The following is a 23,314-nucleotide window of genomic DNA, read 5'->3' on the forward strand; positions in this document are numbered from 1 at the left end:
ATAAAAAACTGATTACATTCAAATAGCCAATTTTACTGACTATAGTTCCCTTCTCGTAAACAAAGTCAATTTTACTGATTGACTGTGGCTTATTGTGATGAAAGGAGTGAGAAAGAAATTTGCTTTGTAGAAAAGAAAGAGAGAAATGTCTTGTTATAAAGTTTGTTGATTGTATCTTTCTGTTTCTCATTCTCGTACACTTGAGGTATGCAAAGAAATGTAAATGAAAATTTCTTTTCAAGTACTGTATTATTCTTTCTTTTTTGTTGTTCTATATGTTCATTTCTCTAAGTCAGAATCAAAAGGTGTTTTCTACTTTCTTGTAGAGATGTAATTAAGGGGAGGAATCTGTACAATTCCTTGAATGGGCCTTATCCAAAAAAACAAAACAGACAAAATAATAACTCAATCATTTGATTGAGTGAATTATGTAGCATGAGAATTTCTTAAAATTTTCACACCAACAGTAGTATATCTCCTAATTTATCTCTTCTGTTTTTCTTTCTTTCTTTCTTTCTTTTCTTGTCTTTATTTTTTCGGTGAGGGGGTGTTGGCTGGTAAAAGCTGAGATATGTGCTGAAGCCTGGGACTGTCAAGCACAAGGTAGTTAGTTTTCTCATCTATGTTGGTTATATTACTCCAAAAGAAGAACAAATCTCAGTTTGTCTTGGATAGAGATAAATAGCCTATTTGGTCTGGACTTCTATGTAGGTGGATTTGGATGCCCAATAATGATTGAAGTTGATTCCTTCATGGTCATTGAATCATGCTTCAATTTTTTCTAATCCTTCCTTCCTATGCTGTTAGTGTGTATAATTAATTATATTTATAGATGTGATATTTCTTCAATGAGGTGAATGACAAGTTCTAAAACTAGTAGGAAAGGAATGATATAAACGATAATGTTGTTGTGTATAGTTTAACTTTGTTTCTTAGATTTTGCATTTGCGATCTTTCCCATTTTTGTCTTTTGCTGATTATTAAGTTTAAAATGTAAAGGGTGCTGTATAATTATTAATGTTGAAATGTTATCCTACAGATTTCCCATTTTCTTTTCATTCTCTCAGATGAATTATTAATGCAAGCAATAACTTTTCGCCTCCTAATCATACATTTTATCATCCAATACTTGTAGCTTGGTCACTTGCCCACATGTAAATTTCTTTTGGATTAAGCAAGATAGGTAGTTTTTATTTGTTAAACTGTTTACTATGGATTGGTAGTCTCAGTTTATATTTCTGGAACAGGAAGTAAAGTTTTAAAGGCTGAGGAGTTTCTTGAGAACATAATCAGAGGTACTATTTCTGTCAAAGTTCTACTCTAAACTATTAAGTTGACTAGTTTCAGAAGAATGTAAACTTGTCAAATTAACAAGTGGCCTGCATTGTCAGCTTTTATATAAATAAAATGTTCTCTTTTCACCCATTACTTGTTTGTGTGGTTTATCTATCCATGGAAACTTGGCATTGATCCATTGAGTTAATTCCAATTTCAGTCATAATTTTCTTCCCACAGAAGCTGTCCATTTGGCATTTTCTCTTGGTGGGTGTGAAGGAAAACCTAGCTCCTATAAATTGGCATTAGATATTGAACTCCATAGCAATTAAGATTTGGATTTAACCAGAAGTCATGGGACCATTCTTTGCTTACCTTGTGCTGGGTAACACATGCTACAAAATACACACAGTAATCACTAAGGCAGAACTTTTAGAGAATTTCCCTGAACTGGATGTTTCATCTTATCAGTTCTTTTTGGTAGGTGAACTTTTTTTATAAATTCTTTTCTCCTTTCTGTATTGTGTTTTAGAAGTTGAAACTGATGTTGCATATCCATAAATATACCAGTAGAGGCAGAGATTGGCTGGGTTTGGACGGGTGGTGTGTAGGTTGTGGTACAACCCACCCATTTAACCCATCAACTCATTTAACACCTATCTAAATAGACGCTAAGAGCGTGCACCCAACCCAACCTTCACCCACCCACTGTAACCCAACTCAATCAAGCCAGATGCAAGCTCCAATCTATCTCATTTGAAGTTGACTCAATGCATACAACTTACCCAACCTAGCCCATCCCATAAATCAATCAAATGGATGATTCAACCCATTTCTAACCTAGGTAGGTGACTTGGGTGGGTTATATGGGTTGGATCAGAAATTACCCCCTCTAAACTACCAAGGGCTTAAGGCCTTATCTTTTGATGAAGAACAAGGTAGTACCTAGGTGGACCAAAGGGTTAACCTATCTATATTAATATTAGCATGAGCCTCGTGCAGGAAGTGATGTTTTTTTATTGTTCTCTTATGGAAAACTAGTGAGGGAAAAAATGAGCCATACATAATGATTCTACGTGCATGTATATATTTGAACCAAACATGTGATGGATGGGACAGCTTGAATCATGGCGTTGGATCAGAACTTGGTTTTGAAAATTTCCTTGTTTATCAAAAGATCTGGAATGCGTTCAAGAACTTCTAGCCATTCATCGACTGTGTTTACGGTTTGTCTGGTGTAATCATAGAATTACTTTTCTCATCAACGTTAATAATGTGTGTAACTGGATGAGGGGTATGGAGCAGAATGTTGGGTAGTCAAGAAACATGTCCAAAAAAATGAGTGTGACAGAAATGCATATGCTGAGATGGACGAGTGGAAAAACTAGAAATGATAGGGTCAAAACTGAAGCCATTCGGAGGAACCTAGGAGTATCTCTAATAGGTGATAAAATGAGAGAAAGTACACTAAGATCGTTTGCTCAGATGCATAGAAGACCACCTACAGCAGCCATAAGAAAAAGCAATCTGTTACAAGTTGAAGGGGCTAAAGGGCTAGGGGCAGACCAAAAAGGACATGGGTCGAAGTAGTAAGAAATGATTTAAGCGCCCATTATTTAATAATGGATGTGCCATTACCTAGAGTGGAATGGCTACACAGGATTCATGTAACCAACCCCATATAGTTGGGATAAGGCTTATGTGATTATGATGATGATCCAACTGGATGAGGTTCTTCCATGGTGTTGCTAAACAACCATCTTTTTCTTTTTCTATTTGTGCTGCAGCACCTGAGGAAGAATGGAATAGGCTGCTGATAAATGGTCTCACTGTTGGCAAAGGAGAAGTTTCCCCAGATCAATTCTATGCTGTCATTAAGAAACGAATTGAGCGGATTTTGATCCGAACAGTAAGACCATTCAACAATCAGGTTACAGCAATTTCAAATGCTCCTGCATTGTTGATGTTGTTGTAACTTTCTTTTTTTGGGTGCAGGAAGGGGGATCATACCAGCAGCGTATTCTGGTTGAGTATGTAAAAGGTATCCAATCAAGAACAGAGGAAATCATCCAAATACTTCAAGGTAAAACACAATGATATACACAGTTTGGAATCGAATGCCAGACAGGCCAAGGCCTTGCAATTGTTCTGTAATTTGAATGTGAAAGTGAATTGTCTTAAAATTTTGGAAGATGAATTACACACTATCAAGGAGGCAGTGGGCCAGGAACTTAGTTGAGAAAATATGTATCCATTTTTCTTGGAGAATCCATTTGTTGGAAATCACTCCATATTTGTATTATATAAGCAATACAGGTGATTACTGATTAGCTGATGATGTTTCATATGCAGCAAAGTTGCAAGAGATTATTATTAGCCATCTGTTTATTGCATTCCTCCAAAAAAGTGCCCTGTTTTTTGTGTTGCTATTTTTTTGCTAATTTTTTCCCAACCAGTATGTCAGAAATAAAGGCATTCGGATTAGCTGAACCAATGATAATGCCCCACGCCACTGACGAAACTTATGGGGCTCACACAGCCACACGGAAGTTGAATGGTTGTGGGCCCCATGCATTTTATGATTGGTGTGGAGTGTTATTATAATATTATTAGTTCCACAGCCTGCAATAGCTTAATCCTATCTCGATACATTATTCTTGGTGAAACAGAGATTTCAAAATTGACTGAAATACAGGAGTTGCTGTGTATATATGTAGAATGCATAATGTTAGTGAGTTAGGACGTGGAAGTATTCTTGTCATAGGACGTTCATAGTTGATTGAATAGTTATGTTTCAAGCAAAAGAACATAGTAGACGCAGTAGGAGCACGGGAAATGGTCAATAGACTCTTTGCAAAATTATTGGGATCCCATGGTTGAGCACTACTGCACTGTACAGATGACCTTTGTTTGAGAATTTGTCTAAGGGCATTTTTGAAAAGTAAAAATTTCAAGTACACGATCGCTTTGGTTGGTTGCACATGAAATGAAGGAAAACGACTGATTCCCTTAACAAATCATCATACTCAATATGAAAGTAAATCCTACTTTAGTTGTTTTGGTTTTGAAAAATAAGCCTCAACAAAAATAAATGATAACATTGCAAGCAAGATATGAATTAGAAAATCAATCTCTGCTTGTTGTTTGGAAAATGACTTGGGATTTGGGAAAAATCAAAATGAATAATATTTTTTTTCAGTCATTACTTTCCCATCAAGGATTATGGAATGTAGCGATGTCCTGGTACTTCAATCAATGCATTTGGTCCACTCAATGGCCAAATCCAGTCCAAAAATTCAGCACTCCGGGTCCAGTGCATTAGCCATTTGGAGGAGCTTCTGCTCGAACTGACCACCACATGATTGGGTTCAGTACAAATGTAGGTCTGGATCGATCAGATTATTCAATTTGTGGAAATCTAAGGGTCTGTTGGGTTGACAGTTAGAATTGGAACCGGAATCAGAATCAAAATCCCTTAAAATTTGAATCAGAATAAACTATTCTCATTGTCTGATTCATTCAGATTTCAGCACTGTTTTCATCGGACTGGATCAGACGGTCGGACCAGAAAAACGGGGTCCATTTTCCTCTAAAATTGTTTTTTCCCCAAAAACCATTGATTTTGGTCAGTAAACCGTTGAACTGGCTGGTTAATCGTTCGAATGGTTTTGACCGTTTTTTAATATTTTAATTTTTTTTGTTAAAACAGGTTGGCCGTTTGAATTGAACGATTGGACCATTTGAACCAGTAACCGAACCCTTGACCGGTTCGGTCACCGATTCATTTTAAAAAACCATGGATTTCAGACATAAATAAGAATCTAAATCTATATTAGTTGGAATGGGATTTCATTCTAATGGAAGGGGAGGGAATGGCGTAATGAGAATGGGCTTTCGATTCTGTCCAATCAAACAGTCGGTTACTCCAATTCCTATTCTAGTAAACCAAACAGGCGCTAATATTGGCAGATAGCAGTGATAACGTATGGGCTCTTGATTGGACGCATGGTCTCCGGTAAACCAAACAGGCCCTAATATTGCAGATAGCAGTGATAATGTAGGGCTCTTGATTGGACGCATGGTCAAATTGACTATGGGTATGGGGTCTATGGTATGGGCCCCATTCGAGATTGACGAATTTATAAGTTCTTAGATAGGTCTGATTCTCCGATTTTTAGTTTTTATGGAATATATTGCGATGCACGATGGAATATCTCCGCTTCGTTGCAGCTTCTCGACGAATACACAAACAAAAGATACTAGATATCGAAGAATTGGTCATGAAGTTAGGCCCGACCCTTATACTTAGAGATGGAGGAGCCGGAGGAGAGGTGGCTTTGAAGGCTGTCAATACCATTCCCTTTCCATATCGAAATCTAAGGGCTTTTTGTTGCCTCCCGCGCGGATACCTTCATCATCGTCACCTCCACCACCACAATCGGATTCGGGGGGTGGAAGCAGAGATGGCTGATGCGGCGAAGAAGAATAAACAAGATATGCTGATTGAGAGAAACGATGCCAAGGATGAGAACAAAGGGGCGGCTGAAAAAATTCCTCCGCCGCCGGAAAAGCCATTGCCCGGTGATTGCTGCGGTAGTGGGTGCGTTCGATGCGTCTGGGATGTGTACTACGAAGAGCTGGAAGATTATAATAATCGCTACAGAAACGATTCCCAGGAAAAATCCGAATCCAAGTCCAATTGAGAGACGGAGACTTCAACTTCCGCCTGCTGATAGATCTGTATTATTTGTTGGAATTGTTATTACGCTTTTCCTGTAGTTTTTGTCGAAGAATTTTCTTTGTCTGATTCCACGATTAGATTTATCATTCAGAATGGTTTATCATCTTCTACTAAATTGATTTATCAAAAATTGATGAAGCACATGTTTATATGCCCACACAAACAATTAATCTGATGTTACTTTGATTCGACGGAATATAAGAGCGAAGCAGAAAATTGAGGGGAATTTTTATTTTCTATCAAACCAAACACAGCTTAATTGTGACGATCGGAGGGAATTTGCATCGGCGCCCCACTGCCCATCCCAGCCATGTGTTGGGAACATTTCCCCATGATAAGGAGATGTTTCCAATGAACGCTGAGATGTGTATGTGAGGCGCGTTCGGTGGGCACCGATCTGAATTCGATCAGGGGCTATTTTAAGGGTTGAAGCCGCTGAGCTGGAGGATTTATTGGGCCTTGGGAGTGCACTTTTGCAGGCTGGGCCGTGCTGACATGTGGGCTATGTCTGCTTGGCACAAATCCTCTGAGAGGGGAGTGGGCTGTCATTGATTGGTACAATTATTTAAAAAATAAAAATATAAAAAGATAGAATAAATTAATAAGATCAACAAAAAATTGAAAAAATACTATCGAATTAGAATAAAATAATATAATGAATTTGAAAATAAAAATTTGTATGCCTATATACCCATTAATGTTTTACTATATATTAATATGTATTGTGCCTGTTTTGAAAAAAAAAAAAAATATATATATATATATATATATATTGTGGGCAGCATGGCCCACTTTACAGCTTTAATTGAAATGTAATAGCTTCTGTCCTTATTAGATGGTCTCAATATAAGACAGCTTGGTTAGAGAACTCTATTTAGTTGTCATGCAACCATTTTTTTGAAGCAGCTGAAATGAATTTTCAACTCAGCCACCACACTGGTCCTTATTGAAGTGGATTAAAAATCTATTTCTAAAACAAGTAATCCACCTACATGCCAAACAGCATTTATACAATTAAACGGACCTTTGTGTTTAGACTGTGTTTGATTGCAGTACAAATTTCATTTGCACTAGTGTAAATGTATGGGATAATGAGAGTACAAAAGGATTGTATAAATGCTGATTTACTTTTGTTCCAGATTTGGCTATCTTATTTATTTTGTCAGAAGTACAATAGGAAGTAAAATGAAATGACCTCCAAGCATGATGTGGTAATAAGGTAGGAAGGTCACCTGCCTTGTAATAAGGTTGGGTGCAAGATGATGTGGTCTCCGATCTCCCCTTCCGAGAAAGAACTGAGATAAAATGAAAGTGGTGTGAATTTTGTATTAATTTCTGGGATGCAAAATTTGCACTACCAATAAGTGCAAAAAAAAATAATAAAAAATATAAACTTTGTATCAGATAAAAATGCAAATGATAATTACAAACAAACAAAAGCAAAACCAAAGTGAGACCAAAATTTGCACTACAACCAAACACAGCCATATGGTCTTTGATAGAATTTCATTTAGTTTAAAAAGAAGACCAACATGCCATTAATTTTGAAAAGTAAAAATGACTATTTTTTTAGTATTTTTAGTGATGTAGTAATACTGTAATAGTAATCACTCACCAGGTGTAACTTTTGAAGGTGTTTGGTATAATGGCCTTTTCTACTTTTTGCCTTTAAGTAACTTGCCACATCAACAATTTGGTTCAACAATGAAAAATGCTAAAATGTAACGAATCCCCAAGTAACATATAGGCATTTGCTTCAATTGTCAATATAAACTTAGTAGGTATTCATTACCAATGACGTCTCAGCTACTTTCTGTCATGGTGAGACATGAATACATCGAGTTCATATCTCCACCCCACAGCACATTCTCGCCATGTATCAGGAACATCTCTCGATGATAGTATCAGTCACAATAATGTCATCATCGGGAGATGTTCCCAATACAGGGCAGGGATGTGCTGTAGGGTGGAGATGTGGTCTCGAATACATCATCCTGTTTATGCATTATTTCTTTGAAAAATCTGGTTGGTTCAACTATTTAAAGTGCTTTATTCTTAAGTTTTTTGGTAGATAATTAGGGTGCTTTACTCTTAATTTTTTTTTAGATAATTAGTGATAGCAACAGGGTGGTTTTGGGTTTTGTAAATTCTATACTCCACCTGCCTCCTTAAGCCTCTCAATTCATACCTACTCCAAAACTCATAATGGGTTGGGTTTTGAAAATCCAAACTTTTTCTACACACGAAAATGCAAAACCCTCTTTGACCCTATCCTTCTTGCATTAAAGTGTAGGACGGATTGGGTTTAGAATCCACATCTAATTTCTTAGTATTTCTTGTTATATATAAGCAATAAATAGTAAAATAACATAAACAAACAACAAGATTTCCAATTATTTGATTACAACATGTAAAAAACATACAAAATATCAATTATCTTTCACATAAAATTCAAAATATTATTAAATTCAACATCAAATACATAAAGTTATATATGATTTCCAACAATATGTAGGTCAGGGAAGATTGGGTTTAGCCTACTCATACCCATACGAGTGGTAGAATCCCAAAACCCATCTTTCAAGCAAAAAAACCCGAGATCACATCTCCGCCCCACAATGTCCCATAGCACATCTCCGTCGTGTATTGGGAACATCTCCCTATGGTGACATCATCAAGACTGGTACTATCATTGGGAGATGTACTCAATTCACGGTGAGGATGTCTTGTGGGGCATTGTGGGGTGGAGATGTGAACTCAAAAAACCTAGTCCATTGAGGTGGGCTCCCACCAGGTGGGGTAGAAATTGCATCCCTATATATAACTTAAAAAAGAAAAGAAAAGAAAAGAAAAACACCACTAGTTGATTATAGGCAAACAAGATTCATCCCCAATTCTACATGAATGCCTCTAGGCAGTGGACAAAAAATGATAAATGATAATACAATATGTTGGCCTAAACCTAAAAATTGTCTTACTAAATTAGGGCCTATTTGGATAGACTTCTACTTTTGTACTTTTTAAAATGCCAAAGTACAAAGTACATAAAATACTTTTACTTTGGTATTTTTTCTTTGAAAACCATTTGGGTAAAAAAATTGAGAAGTGTCCCTTCCAAAACAAAAGTACCATTTTCTATTTGGCAAAAGCATGCTCATTCATGATTTCTGTGAGGCAAGCAGAGGTAGGGTTGAGAATTTTATCAAATTGTGACCACTAAAAAAACATGAAAATGGAAGCACTAAAAAAACATGAAGTATGAAAAACCGATTTCATGCTTTTAGGATTTTTCATACTTTTAAAAAGTATGAAAACAAAAGTATAAAGCATATAATATAAATGCTACATCACGTTTTTCATAAATTTGTACTTTCTACGTACAAAAGTACTTTATAAAAATCTATCCACAGCACATTAGTTTCCTACCCCAACAATAAGAGCTCATTTGAGCTTAGATTTTCGATCCCTAGGGTGGGTTTGGGCCCAAGAATTTAGGCCTTTTTATTTTTTGGGTTGGGCCTTAGCCTTGCTCTTAGCTAGCCCAAGTCTAGCTTAATCTTATCCCAACTTGAACTTAGCCTGATTATACACATTCATACATACATACATATTTGTTCGATATCATAGCTCCACCAGAAATTGGAGGTTCTGGTGGAACAACCTAACGTATGATATCATAGCACCTTAAGATCAAACCATATTTGTTCGATTTTTATAACCGCTCAACCAACATAAGCAATAGTTGGTGGATCCAGGAAGTAGCGTCTACCGTAAATTGATTGCGGTTTGGTGGAACCACAAGATGCATTCGAGACAGGAAAGTGTCCATATAGATAGCTACCAATATCCCAAACCCAACCCGAATGCATCGAATTATAATGTATGCTGACTCAGGCTTGACTTCATGCTCAATTCGGGCATGGACTTGGGATGACCATAAACCTGGCCCAATCCACCCAATTTGCAAATTGACTCGGAGACTGAACCGGTCAGGGGTCCAATTTGCAAAACCATTTGAATGGTTAACTACCTGGGTCAACGGTTGCTGACCAAAATCAACTGTTTTTTGGAGAAAATCTGATTTTAGGGAAAAACGGATTTCAAATCCGACGGTTTTTTGATCCAACCGGTCCGATTTGGTTTTAAAAACCATGCCTAATTTCATTCTATTTGATTTCAAATCCGATTCCAATTTGAATTTTAGGCCATAATAATAGACCATTCCAATTCTACTTCCACCTATGAACCAAACAGACCCTAAAATTAAAAAATTAAAATGAGGATTGAGGAGGGCCAAGCCAACAAATAAGATTCCTCGCTGGGAACAGCACAAGGCCCACCGACACCACACCACGGATACAAAGCCTCGGGCCGATGTGGGTCATTTTGAATTGGGTTTTTGCCATTTCCAATATCCAATTCCGAAGCCAGCCCATTTCTTAGCACCCTCCCTTCTTTTCCAAATTCCAATTCCAAGAAGAGAAATAGCTCTCCTCTGGCTAACTGACTTGATGAGATTGACGACAAAAGTAAATCAAAATAACAGTTGGACCAAAGACCACGTACTAGTCTCAATTTCTTCCTATCCTAACCCGATCGGGTCAATTTTCGATCTGATTTCGGATTACATTTTCTTTTTTCTTAAGAGTGAAGGGTTTGAATGGGGAAAATTCTCCCTTCAATCCAACGGTAAAAAACACTCTTGACAGCACCATAAGTCACATCTCTACCGTTGATGATCCCATCCTATATCTCATTCTCAGATAAGCACCTTTGTGACCAAGAAAGACGACTCCGGAGCATCACGACCGTCTAAATGGTAAAAATTGACAACAGAGATTCCTTAGTGCTTGTAGATCGGAGAAGTTTTAAATATCGCCTACCTTAACACGGTGGAACCAAAACATTTTTAATTCGCGTGTCAGTACCCTCTTTCTCTTCGATCTGTGAATTTACAAAGAGAGAGAGGGAGAAAAATCATCTCCCTGGCCTCGTTTATTTTTGATCCTCCGCCTCGTTTTCCTTCTTTCTTACATACAAACATACACACAGGGATACTAGTCGAGGCTAGATCTGCCAGAGAACTGAAAATCTTTGCCTCTCTCTCTCTCTCTCTCTCTCTCTTCTCAGGGTTCCCGATCTACGTACCTCTTAACCGGCACTCTTGCCTCTGCTTATCCTACGCGCCGTTCCTCACTCACTCTCCCTCTTTCTTCGTTCTCTGCCGTTGATTGTGGCCACTGCAGAGGCGTCCAGAGGGTCCGCTTGATCCGACTTTCTCCTTCTCAGATCTGAGGTAAATTATTTTCATCTATTTTCTTGAAATCTTTTGTCATCTCGAAAAAATTCATCCTCGTAGATCTGTATCTGATTTGTACTCTGCGGCATCTGGATCAAAGTGTTACGGTGGTTATTGAAACAAGTTCTGGTTGACAATTTTGAACTTGGTTTGATCTGTGGAGTGGTTGTGGGTATGCGTTAGTGTGTTCCGTGATTGAGTAAGTTGTGCTGAAATTCGTTTTATGTTTCGATGCAGTTCATAGTCATTAGGGTTTAAAATTTAATTGCAAACGATGCTGACGAAATTCGAAACGAAGAGTAATCGAGTGAAAGGCCTCAGTTTTCACAGTAAAAGACCATGGATTCTTGCGAGTCTTCATAGCGGTGTGATCCAGCTTTGGGATTACAGGATGGGTACTCTTATAGATAGATTCGACGAGCACGATGGACCTGTTCGTGGCGTCCATTTCCACAAATCTCAGCCGCTCTTTGTCTCCGGAGGTACATAATTCTGCTATTCTGTGAACATTTGGTTCTCGTCTTCCATGCATTTGTAAATTCTCCAATCACAGTTACTTATAAGGCCCGTTGTTTGTGAATGCGTTGGATTTGCTTAAATTGCCTCCATTTTAATCTTAAATCTCAAGCAGATTCATTGATGGGATTTATTGCTCAAGTTGTTGATTGGTATTGCAGGAATAGATCTAGGTGTCAGAAATTGTTCCTTGTTCTTCATTATATTGCATGGGTTACCTGTTTTGACACCCAAATTTAGCATTTCGTTGTTGATAATTATATAAATAATCAAAACTCTAACGAATGCATAAAATGCCCTTAGCATTATGCATTATTTTTGGTTCTTTTGTGATGTGATTGTTGTGTTTCTGAATGCCTGATCTGCTTTCTGGAAGGTTATAGAGGCCATTGGTCTTTGTTTTATAGAAAAATGCTGGCTTGTGCAGGAGACGATTACAAGATTAAAGTTTGGAATTACAAGATGCATCGATGTCTGTTCACTCTTCTTGGGCATCTGGATTACATACGCACTGTTCAATTTCACAATGAGTACCCATGGATTGTTAGTGCAAGTGATGATCAGACCATCAGAATATGGAATTGGCAATCTCGCACTTGTATTTCTGTATTAACTGGACACAACCATTATGTCATGTGTGCCACATTCCATCCTAAAGAGGATTTGGTTGTATCGGCATCATTAGATCAGACTGTTCGTGTTTGGGATATTGGTGCTCTGCGAAAGAAGACGGTGTCCCCTGCAGATGACATTCTGCGGCTTAGTCAAATGAACACAGACTTGTTTGGTGGTGTTGATGCCGTTGTTAAATATGTCCTAGAAGGGCATGATCGGGGAGTCAACTGGGCTGCATTCCATCCAAGCCTGCCTTTGATTGTGTCTGGAGCAGATGATCGCCAAGTGAAACTTTGGCGCATGAATGGTAATGTTGTGAGCCACCCCCCCTCAAAACAAAAGAAAAAAAAGTTACTCTTCAATTTTGCCTTCAGTCTTTTCTTCTTTATCTGATTTTAGAACTTTGTGGAATGCTAGCAACAACTGAAGTGAAATAACCTCTCTTTTCAGATACAAAGGCTTGGGAAGTTGACACATTGAGAGGACACATGAATAATGTGTCATGTGTGATGTTCCATGCTAGGCAGGACATTATTGTGTCAAATTCAGAGGACAAAAGCATTCGTGTGTGGGATGTAACAAAGCGGACAGGTGTTCAGACTTTCCGTAGGGAGCATGATCGCTTCTGGATTCTTGCAGCTCATCCAGAGATGAACCTTCTAGCAGCTGGTCATGATAGTGGTATGATTGTATTTAAGTTGGAGAGAGAACGACCTGCTTTTTCTGTGAGTGGTGATAATTTGTACTACATCAAAGACCGGTTCCTGCGCTTATATGAATTCTCGACTCAGAAGGACAACCAAGTTATCCCAATACGGCGGCCTGGTTCCACCAGCTTAAACCAAGGCCCTAGGACTTTGTCTTATAGCCCCACAGAAAATGCCGTCTTGGTATGTTCAGATGCTGATGGGGGTTCATATGAACTTTATATTGTACCCAAAGACAGCATTGGAAGGGGTGATACAGTGCAAGAGGCAAAAAGAGGAATTGGAGGTTCAGCCATATTTGTGGCTCGAAACAGGTTTGCTGTTCTCGACAAGAGCAGCAACCAAGTATTGGTTAAAAACCTTAAGAATGAGGTTGTGAAGAAAAGTGGACTTCCTATTGCTACAGATGCAATATTCTATGCTGGAACTGGCAATCTGTTGTGCAGAGCAGAGGATAGAGTGGTCATCTTTGACCTGCAGCAAAGACTTGTTCTGGGTGATCTTCAGACTCCTTTTGTTAAGTATGTTGTTTGGTCAAATGACATGGAGTCTGTTGCATTGCTGAGCAAACATGCTATCATTATTGCTAGTAAGAAACTAACGCATCGTTGCACTCTTCACGAGACCATCCGTGTAAAAAGTGGAGCTTGGGATGACAATGGTGTCTTCATATATACAACTCTGAACCATATCAAGTATTGCCTTCCTAATGGGGATAGTGGGATCATCAGGACCCTTGATGTCCCAATATACATTACCAAGGTTTCTGGCAACACCATATTTTGCTTGGACCGGGACGGAAAGAACCGCACAATAGTAATTGATGCAACAGAGTATGTTTTCAAGCTCTCCCTTTTAAAGAAGAGATATGATCAGGTTATGAGCATGATCAGGAGCTCACAGCTCTGTGGGCAGGCCATGATTGCCTATTTGCAGCAGAAAGGTTTCCCAGAAGTTGCTCTTCATTTTGTAAAAGATGAGAGAACTCGATTCAACTTGGCACTTGAGAGTGGTAACATTGAGATCGCTGTTGCTTCAGCTAAGGAGATCGATGAGAAAGACCACTGGTATAGGTTGGGGGTAGAGGCCTTGCGCCAGGGCAATGCGAGTATTGTAGAGTATGCATACCAGAGGACAAAGAACTTTGAGAGGTTATCCTTCCTGTATTTGGTAACAGGGAATATGGACAAACTGTCTAAAATGCTGAGAATTGCTGAAATAAAAAATGATGTGATGGGCCAATTTCATAATGCCCTGTACTTGGGTGATGTCAAGGAGCGTGTCAAAATTTTGGAGAATGCTGGTCATTTGCCCCTTGCATATGTTACTGCTGCTGTCCATGGTCTCCAGGATGTTGCTGAACGTCTTGCAGCTGAATTGGGAGATAATGTTCCAACCTTGCCAGAGGGGAGAGTATCATCGCTTCTGATGCCTCCATCACCTATTCTCTGTGGAGGAGATTGGCCTTTGTTGAGGGTTATGAAAGGTATCTTTGAGGGTGGGCTGGATAATGCAGGGAGGGGTGCAGAGGAAGATGATGAAGAGGCTGCTGAGGGTGATTGGGGTGAGGACTTGGATATTGTTGATGCAAATGGCATGCAGAATGGTGACATTGCTGTGGAGGTAGAGGATGGAGAAGTGTGTGGAGAAAATGAGGAAGAGGGTGGATGGGACCTTGAGGATTTGGAGCTCCCACCCGAGGTTGTTACTCCAAAGGCTACTGTTGGCTCCCGTTCTGCAGTATTTGTTGCCCCAAGCCCTGGCATGCCTGTAAGCCAGATTTGGATCCAGAGGTCGTCTCTTGCTGGTGAACATGCAGCTGCTGGCAATTTTGATACTGCTATGCGCTTATTGAGCAGGCAACTAGGCATAAAGAACTTCACTCCTTTGAAGCCCATGTTCCTTGATCTACATACTGGCAGCCATACCCATCTACGTGCTTTTTCTTCAGCTCCAGTGATAACACTGGCACTTGAGGGAGGATGGTATGAGTCAGCCAGCCCTAATGTGAGGAGTCCACCAGCACTTGTGTTCAACTTCTCCCAGTTGGAAGAGAAGCTTAAGGCTGGGTACAAGGCAACAACAGCTGGGAAATTCACCGAGGCTCTACGCCTCTTCCTAAGTATCCTGCACGCCATTCCTCTGATTGTTGTTGAATCAAGGAGAGAGGTAGATGAAGTCAAGGAACTTATTATCATAGCAAAAGAGTACGTACTGGGATTAAAGATGGAATTGAAGAGGAGGGAACTTAAAGACAACCCAGTACGCCAGCAAGAACTTGCTGCTTACTTCACCCACTGCAACCTTCAGATGCCTCATTTGAGGCTTGCATTGTTGAATGCCATGACTGTTTGCTACAAGTCAGGGAACCTCAGCACAGCTGCAAACTTTGCTAGACGGCTTTTGGAGACTAACCCCACTGTTGAAAACCAATCTAAGATGGCCAGGCAAGTCCTGCAGGCAGCTGAGAGGAACATGAAAGATGCCAGCCAATTGAACTATGATTTCAGAAACCCATTTGTGGTTTGTGGGGCAACATATGTACCAATATACCGGGGGCAGAAGGATGTCTCATGCCCATATTGCAGTTCGCGGTTTGTGCCAGCCCAGGAGGGACAGCTCTGTAATGTTTGTGAGCTTGCAGTTGTTGGAGCAGATGCATCTGGCCTGCTCTGTTCTCCTTCTCAGAAAAGATGATTGAGCTGCTGAATCAGGAGCCTTTTTAAAATTTTCCTGCTGGTAGTGGCACCAATTATGTTGGCTGTTCATCTTTGCGGGCAAAGGTAGGAATATTCAAAAGCAAGAGTTCAGTTTCGTTAATTGTTTGGTTATTTTCTTTCCTTTTACCCCTCTATTTCTTTTTTTTTTTTCATTTCTTCTTTTGAATTCCGACAATTATGATTTCACTGTAATAAGCAATTTAAGAATTTTGACTTTAGCCATTCTTGCTAGTTGTTCATGAACAAGAATGGCAAAAGACACTTGAAAGGTTCAGTGATAGGTAAGACGACTGGTCAATGTATGCAGGTGCAGAAAGCAATTTACTCCATCCTGTGAGTTTGGTGGATGGGGTTTTAAATTGGTTGTAGTAATAGAACTTTTACCCTTTTACTATCCTTTTTCTCACAGCAGCAGCCAAAGTTCATTTCAATTCTTTGATTACAATGTAGCATGCCTGATATTAAAGTTAGTATTACTTGTTGAAGTCAGTCCCGATCACGATCATGTCGCAGAACCCAGAATCGTATTTTCATTCAATTTCTGTGCAAAATGTAGCCAGCCAATTTGTCATTGTCTTGGTTCCTTTGAGATTTGAGGAGTGCAAAAATGGCGTTGTCCCAAGTGACTGAGTTGTCGACTCCAGTGGATTTCAGATTTTTCTACTGGTTATACCATTTATTTGTTTCTTACCTGATATTAATGTGCCTTGTCAATTGTCATGTCCTTCTTGAGGTTAAGGTTTTGGAGGGGTACGCATGGTTGCAAGTTGCAACAGCGTGCTACATGGTACTTACTGGATATTTTTGTTAATGGTGGCATATAACTCACTTTGTAATTTGTATAGTATCAGATCGGCAACCCTCATTACTCTGCCAAATATGACCATGTTTCAACTACAAGCATTGTGATTCACCAAGCAGCTCACTTGCGCTAAAATTAGCAAGCATTGGATATCATGTCATAATCAGATCCATCTGATAAATGAAAAATAAAAGTGCAAACCTAATTCGTTCTATTGTCAATTTGTGCCCAGAAGAATATTTTCCTTTTGCTGGGTAGCCTGACGGGCCAGCCTGGACTGAGGCTTGGACAAGATTTTGGGTTCGCGGGCTTGGGCTCAGGCTCAAAACTCTGGCCCTGATTTTTTTTGGGCCGGACTTACAGTTTTCTCAAAAGCCCGACTCGATAATGTTATATATAATAAAAATATAATACGTATTTTTTTCTTTGTTTCTCTTATCTTTTCTCAAGTCATACTGAAATCTTTATATTTGTGTTTTGAGCAAGGTTCAAAATATCGATACGCTCGATACATCGGTAGGAGCGTATCGGGTGACATCGATAGTGTTTTCACCCCTTTTTTTATTTTTTTTTTCAAAACCAGTTCAGAAGGGTTGGTTTAAGGTTCCTCCACCCCTGAACCGGTTAGAACCCCAATACACCCCCAGTAGGGTGTATGAGGAAGCCACCGGCATGATACGTATCATCTGATACGGGCCAATACGTATCGATACTTTGAACATTGGTTTTGATGTTGTTTAATATAAATAAATTGGTTTTATAGTTGAGTAAAAAAAAAAAAATCCTTGTCTAAGTTTCTTGGTTGGGCTTTGAGCTTGGGCTCAAGATATAAGCCCAATAATTGGGCCAGGCTCAGGTTTGGGCTTGAATATATTCTGCTAATATAGAGGAAAAGCCTGGCTTGAACCTGGCCCGGCCCAAACAGGTGTTCTGAGAATCTAAAGCCAAATGCGCCCTTAGTAGGATTTGCCAGAACTGGATCATTCTGGACTTCTTTTTTGGTAATAGATCATTCTGGACTCTATATTTTTTTTATTGAAAATTTTATAAAAGGATATTGTTTTAATTCTAGAGTAGAGCAAGGATCAAAATTTCGTCATGTATCGGCCTATATCGGCCAACACGTATCATATCGGAGCCTTCCCGATATGCCTCTATAGGGGGGGTGTTTCAAGTTGATGAGTGGTTCAGGGGTAGATCGGCCTTAAACTGGCCCCTCTGAATCAGTTTCGAAAAAAAAAAACATAAAAAAAAGTACTAAGACATATCGACTTGTATCGATATTTTGAACCTTAGAGTAGAGAACTTTATACAATTTTCTTTTTTATTTTCAAATCTATGCTTTGTCCTAAATCTAGCACAAATTTAATTTTATATTTTTATATTTTTTATATTTTATTTGTTTCTTAATATTCTCTCTAGTATGATTGAATCATGTTATCGCCAACCTAAATGTTTTGGTAAGAGTGGAAGAATGATTAAATAAATATGTGGGATGAAAATATAAGAATATGTATATGTATATATTTGTTATATTGATTTTATACAAAAGTGCAAAAACACGGAAAAAAAGTAACAACTACTTTACCTTTGAAAACAATCAAGATAAAATATCATTGGAAATCCAAAATCCATTGTAAAATTAACATGGTGGGGCTTTAAATACAAGGAGCACCTAATTAACACAAACTGGTTAAGTTTGTTTGGTTGTTTGTTTGTTTTTTATGCATTCTGGCAAAATATTAATTCAACTCAATGGACCAATACATCAGAAGATATAGAAATTACATAGGAAATTTGGTGGTAAAGACCAAGTGACTAGGCCTATAAATGGATCGAATTCGAATCGAATCAGGCTAGATTTGAATTCGAAACCGATTATAAAGAAAAATATTCGAATTTGTTTTAATATCCGATGGATATCGAATATTTTAATTCGAATTTGAATTCGATTATTAAATCGAATATTTGATTCGATTCAAATTCGATCAATTACTTGATGCGGGGGATTGACGGTTGCAATTGTGGGTTCCTGGCGGTGGGCCAAGTGTGAGTGTGTGATGGTAGCAACTGTGGGTTTCCGACAGTGCGAATGTGATAGCAGTGAGCAGTGTTGGCCGATGATGCTGGACTGTTGCAACACAGTGGCCAGTGATGCTGGACGATTGAGGGCCTTGAGGCGTTGAGCAACGACGAAGGAGATGGTAGTGGTAGGTGACCGGTGCTCGATTGCTATCACTGACGCTGCCATTGGTGATGGTTGTTGCTTGGGCGGCAACAATATTGAGTCACTAAGAGAAGAGAGATAGAGGAAAGACGGGAGATGACTGGCAAGAGAGTACAGGCAGAGCAACAAAGGATGAGGAGTGGTGTCCAGTGATGGTGGTTGTGCGGGCGGCATTTGGCGACAGCGAAAGGAGGGACGAAGGATTAGGAACTTAGGGTTAGGGTTTGAAACTTGAAAGATGGAGAGTGGAGACTGGGGAGAGGTAAGGTTCAAAAGTCAAAACTTGGATTTCAAACTCATTTCTCATTTTCTCAATGAAATTGTTTTATTAACCATTTTTATAATTGGTTCGGATATTTATCGGATCAGATCAATGTATATCCGAATTTGATACAATAATTTATTAGATAAAAAAATGGTATTCGAATTCGATCGAATGCCTGATTCAAATTATCTGAATTCGATTCGATTATGCCGAATCTAAGATTCGAATTCGGATTTTTGAATACCATTTACAGGCTTACTAGGAACTACGAGAGCGCGACGTGCCACCTTATGAGCTATAGTATTACAACCATATCTTATAAAAACCACTGAGTAGTAGGAGATTTTGGAAAGAAGTTCTCTACAATCGGCAAGAATATTGTGAATCCGCCAAGGAAGTGAAAAGTCTTGTCAACAGAGAGTCAATTACCTGTAGAGCATCTCACTCAAAGATAACAAAGCCCATTTAAAACTTTAAGACCAAATTAATAGATTCAAGAAGAGCCAATGCCTCACATTGAACCGATGAGTGAATGAAAAACAGAAGCCACGATAAATGAGCCACAATGATCTCGAATAACTAACCCTTCTATTGCTTGAGATGTAACGCAACCACCTTCAAAATTCACTTTGATCCAAGTACGCGGTGGGCAAACCCAACGAGGGTGTGAAGGGAGTTGAGGAGTTGCAATAGTAGAATTGACTGGATTCAAATCAATCAATGAAGTAAGTCCTGAACAAAAGAATGAATTGAAACAACCACGTGATGAGGATCGAATTTAATTCCCTCGAATATCAATGTGCACCTAGCCTTCCAAACACACAAATAGTGATTGTGCATTTTGCAAAAGTAGAGACAGAATGTTCAAGAGGATTATCCAAACGAACCCAATTAGTGCATGTCGATACAAATTTCGCGCTAAATTTGGAGCATAAAAATTAATGCGGACAAATTCAAAGAAATTTATTTATTTTTGCAGAAATGTAAATAGGATACAAACTCTTTTTTTTTTTTTTTTTGACAAAGAAAATCCTTTGATTCTCTTGTCACGAACACAACCTAAACTTGTATTTGTAGCTTGTCGCGGACACGATCCAAAAAGCTTGATAACTTGCAGTTGTAGAAAGAACTTGTAACGATCAATTGTATGTGCACAAGATAGGAAAACTTTCTTTCTTTATTTTGATTGTAGTAATTTGATGAAGCTTTTGATTGCAACAACTCAATGGCCAGAATCTTTCAGCCAGTGTTGCACGGAGCTGTAACGGTTTCGGAGTTTCAATGGTTGAGGATCCAAAATTCTGATCCTTCTTCTCTTGATCTTGGTGCAGTCGTTCCTTCTTTTTCCCCATTTTTTTGAAAGAAATAAGAATAGACAAAGGAATTGAGGAACTGAAGTGTAAGAACCGAAGAAAGGGTTCGAAGGAAGAACCAAAGGAGGGCTAGAGCTTCATCTTGTTTTTTCCTCTATTTATAGAGATTCTCCCTTAGCCGATGAGCTGGTCCTTGATTTGAATCCACCAATAATTGTTTGAATTTAGTGCTGATAGACATGGGACCCACAAATTGATTTGAAAGGGATTATCATAATTATAATTTTGTATTATTTAGGAAAATTGGATGGTTTGAGATCTCCAATTAACATATCGGTGATCTTTGTATAAATAAGGTTGGTTGGAAGAGGTTTTTAAAGGTGCCACTTGTCAAGAAATTAGGGTCAACATAAGGAAGAAAATCCATTAATTGAATGCTAATCCTTCTTGAATCACCTAATCAAAATTTCCTTTTAACCAAATTGCTAATTAGGCATGGTTGCCAATCAACTGGGTGCCACTAAAATTGATTAGAGAAAACCTCTCTAATTGATTTGAGAGTTTAAGAAAATCTTTTTAATTGCCATGAATGGTGGGCTTTCTCTCAATATTCAATCCTCTATGTGGTAGGTGTGGGCCCTACCTAACACATTCTTGGGTTTGGATCTAATGGTATATTCTCTCTCTCTCTCTCTCTCTCACTCTTTTAAACCTATTCAATATTGTTTTGGGAATACATTAACATCCAACATCTTTCTTGGGCTCATTTTTTTTATTCTTTTCTTAGTGAGCCCAACAACTCCTTTTCATTCAATCTCATATTGGGATCTATTTACTTCACTCAAAATTTTTATACTAACAAATGCCCCCCAAGTTGGTGGTTGTTATTGTAATTGGCATTCCAACTACCAACTTGCAAAGTTTGCACTCTTGCAAGCGAGAGTAGAAATTTCTTGAATCATTTGCAATTTATACTCATGCTGACTAGGAGTTTTTTTTTTCTTTGGTTTTTTATTTTGTTGGTCACAATTTATAGTCATGTGGGCCAAGAGTTTTTTTTTTCTTTTTTTGTTTTTGATTTTGCCATTCACAGTTTATACTCATGTGGGCCAGGAGTAATGCAAATATTTATTTTGTGACAGCACCTTTTCAGGTTGCTTATGTACCTTTAGAATGATCAAGTCATGACGTAATTCACAAGGTGATTTGTACTTGCGATTTGGGGCTTTGTAGATAGTTTAGACTCTTATCTAGGAGCGTTTAGTGGATAGTTTAGGCTCATGTATGGGTGTAAACTTTGAGTTATTTTGGAAGTTGAATAGTTTATACTCATATTCGAGAGTCTTGTAGACAATTTATGTTCGTATATAAGAGCAAACTTTGAGTTATTTTGGAAGTTGAATAGTTTATACTCATACATGGGAGTCTTATAGACAGTTTATGCTCGTATATAGGAGTAAGCTTTGAGTTATTTTGAAAGTTGAATAGTTTATACTCATACTTGGGAGTCTTGTAGACAGTTTATACTCGTATCTAGGAGCAAACTTTGAGTTATTTTGGAAGTTGAATAGTTTATACTCATACTTGAGAGTTGTAAACAATTTATGCTCGTATCCATGAGCAAACTTTGAGTTATTTTGGAAGTTGAATAGTTTATATTCATACTCGGGAGTTTTGTAGACAGTTTAAGCTCATATTTGGGAGCAAACTTTGAGTAAAGCAATTTATACTCAAGCCCTAGAGTCTTGTAGACAATTTAGGCTTGTATATGAGCATAGATAGTTTAGGCTCATATTCAAGAGCGAAATGAGTGGGTTTTTCTTTCTAATAGATAGTTTAAACTCATATTTGGGAGCATAGATAGTTTAGGCTCATATCCAGGAGCGAATTGAGTGAGTTTTTATTTTTTATTTTATTTTTTATAATAGACGGTTTAGGTTCATATTTGGGAGCATAGATAGTTTAGGCTCATATCCAGGAGCGAATTGAGTGAGTTTTTTTTTTTTTTTTTCTAATAGACAGTTTAGGCTCGTATCTGGGAGCACAGATAGTTTAAGCTCATATCTAAGAGTGAATTTTGACTCATTTTCTTTTCGTGTAATATGTGATTGTATGCACAACTAGACATCCTCTAGAAAAGAATTCTTTTTTTATGTACTCTTGGAGAGTAATTGGAAGTTGAGGGACTTGTTTCAAAACTTCATTAGTTATCACTCACGGTAGTTGGGTAACAGTGTTCTTGCCTTGTCTTTTCTTGCTTTTGGGGGGTTTCTGTGATTGAACCTTCCTTTTAATTTGGTTTGATTGTCCACAAGGTAGAGTGGATTGGTGTGCCACATGATGCTCTCGACATGTAATGATGGCCCAATCATCTTTTGAGAGTGACATGGCAGATCAGGGTGAAGGAATTTTCTTAGTACTTAAGGTTTGTATTTGTGCTCGATTTAGTATTGCCTCTAGTATATAGCCACAAGTAGAAGGGTCACTGGGGATTTGTTTTTGTTTTATTGATGCCACCGGTGTAAGTTCATAGATGACAGGATGATGAGGGCATTGGAGAGCTTCAAGTTCAAAGGATCCAAATGTAACGGTTGTCATATTGGTGGTCGCTACGTCCTCACTTAGATCTAGTTTGATCATTCCTGATTTGGCCAATTGCATTATCTTATCTTTGAAAGCAAAACATTTCTCAACTGGGTGGCTAATTACTCGGTGGTATCGACAATACTTCGGATGATCAATTTTCCCTTCCTCTTCTGGGCATTTACCATCAAGAAGCTCTATAAGCTTTCAGTTAGAAGGGCATCCAACATTTCTGGGACATTTGAGTCAGG

The 23,314-nt window shown here is 38.4% G+C and overlaps 2 protein-coding genes across 3 annotated transcripts in view; both read left to right on the plus strand.

Annotated features, from left to right (window-relative positions):
• The window catches only part of LOC148849148 (uncharacterized), a 77,025-nt gene extending 73,370 nt beyond the window's left edge, over window positions 1–3,655 (plus strand). For both annotated transcript variants that reach the window (XM_088952415.1, XM_088952416.1), the window contains exons 9-11: window positions 1,248–1,295; window positions 3,063–3,184; window positions 3,271–3,655. In XM_088952415.1, coding sequence (XP_088808541.1) covers window positions 1,248–1,295; window positions 3,063–3,184; window positions 3,271–3,372 — 272 coding nt within the window. In that variant the 3' untranslated portion in view covers window positions 3,373–3,655. The remainder of the gene's footprint in view (window positions 1–1,247; window positions 1,296–3,062; window positions 3,185–3,270) is intronic.
• Window positions 3,656–10,912: 7,257 nt separating this feature from the next.
• Window positions 10,913–16,267, plus strand: LOC148849149 (coatomer subunit alpha-1). The gene is made up of 4 exons (XM_088951178.1): window positions 10,913–11,312; window positions 11,553–11,797; window positions 12,259–12,753; window positions 12,897–16,267. The coding sequence occupies exons 2-4, from the start codon at window positions 11,590–11,592 to the stop codon at window positions 15,848–15,850; spliced, it is 3,657 nt and encodes a 1,218-aa protein (XP_088807304.1). The 5' UTR covers window positions 10,913–11,312; window positions 11,553–11,589; the 3' UTR covers window positions 15,851–16,267.
• The last annotated feature ends 7,047 nt before the right edge of the window (window positions 16,268–23,314 follow it).

Source organism: Nelumbo lutea, chromosome 6 (assembly GCF_056320005.1).
Source record: "Nelumbo lutea isolate HS-2025 chromosome 6, American lotus-T2T, whole genome shotgun sequence".
NCBI classification, from domain to species: domain Eukaryota; kingdom Viridiplantae; phylum Streptophyta; class Magnoliopsida; order Proteales; family Nelumbonaceae; genus Nelumbo; species Nelumbo lutea.

Bases quoted from the DNA above. Each gene is read 5' to 3' on its own strand.
- LOC148849149 (XM_088951178.1), top strand. From the start codon at position 11,590: ATGCTGACGAAATTCGAAACGAAGAGTAATCGAGTGAAAGGCCTCAGT. The intron at 11,798-12,258 runs GTACATAATTCT...TGGCTTGTGCAG, and splicing joins GCCGCTCTTTGTCTCCGGAG to GAGACGATTACAAGATTAAA. The intron at 12,754-12,896 runs GTAATGTTGTGA...CTCTCTTTTCAG, and splicing joins GAAACTTTGGCGCATGAATG to ATACAAAGGCTTGGGAAGTT.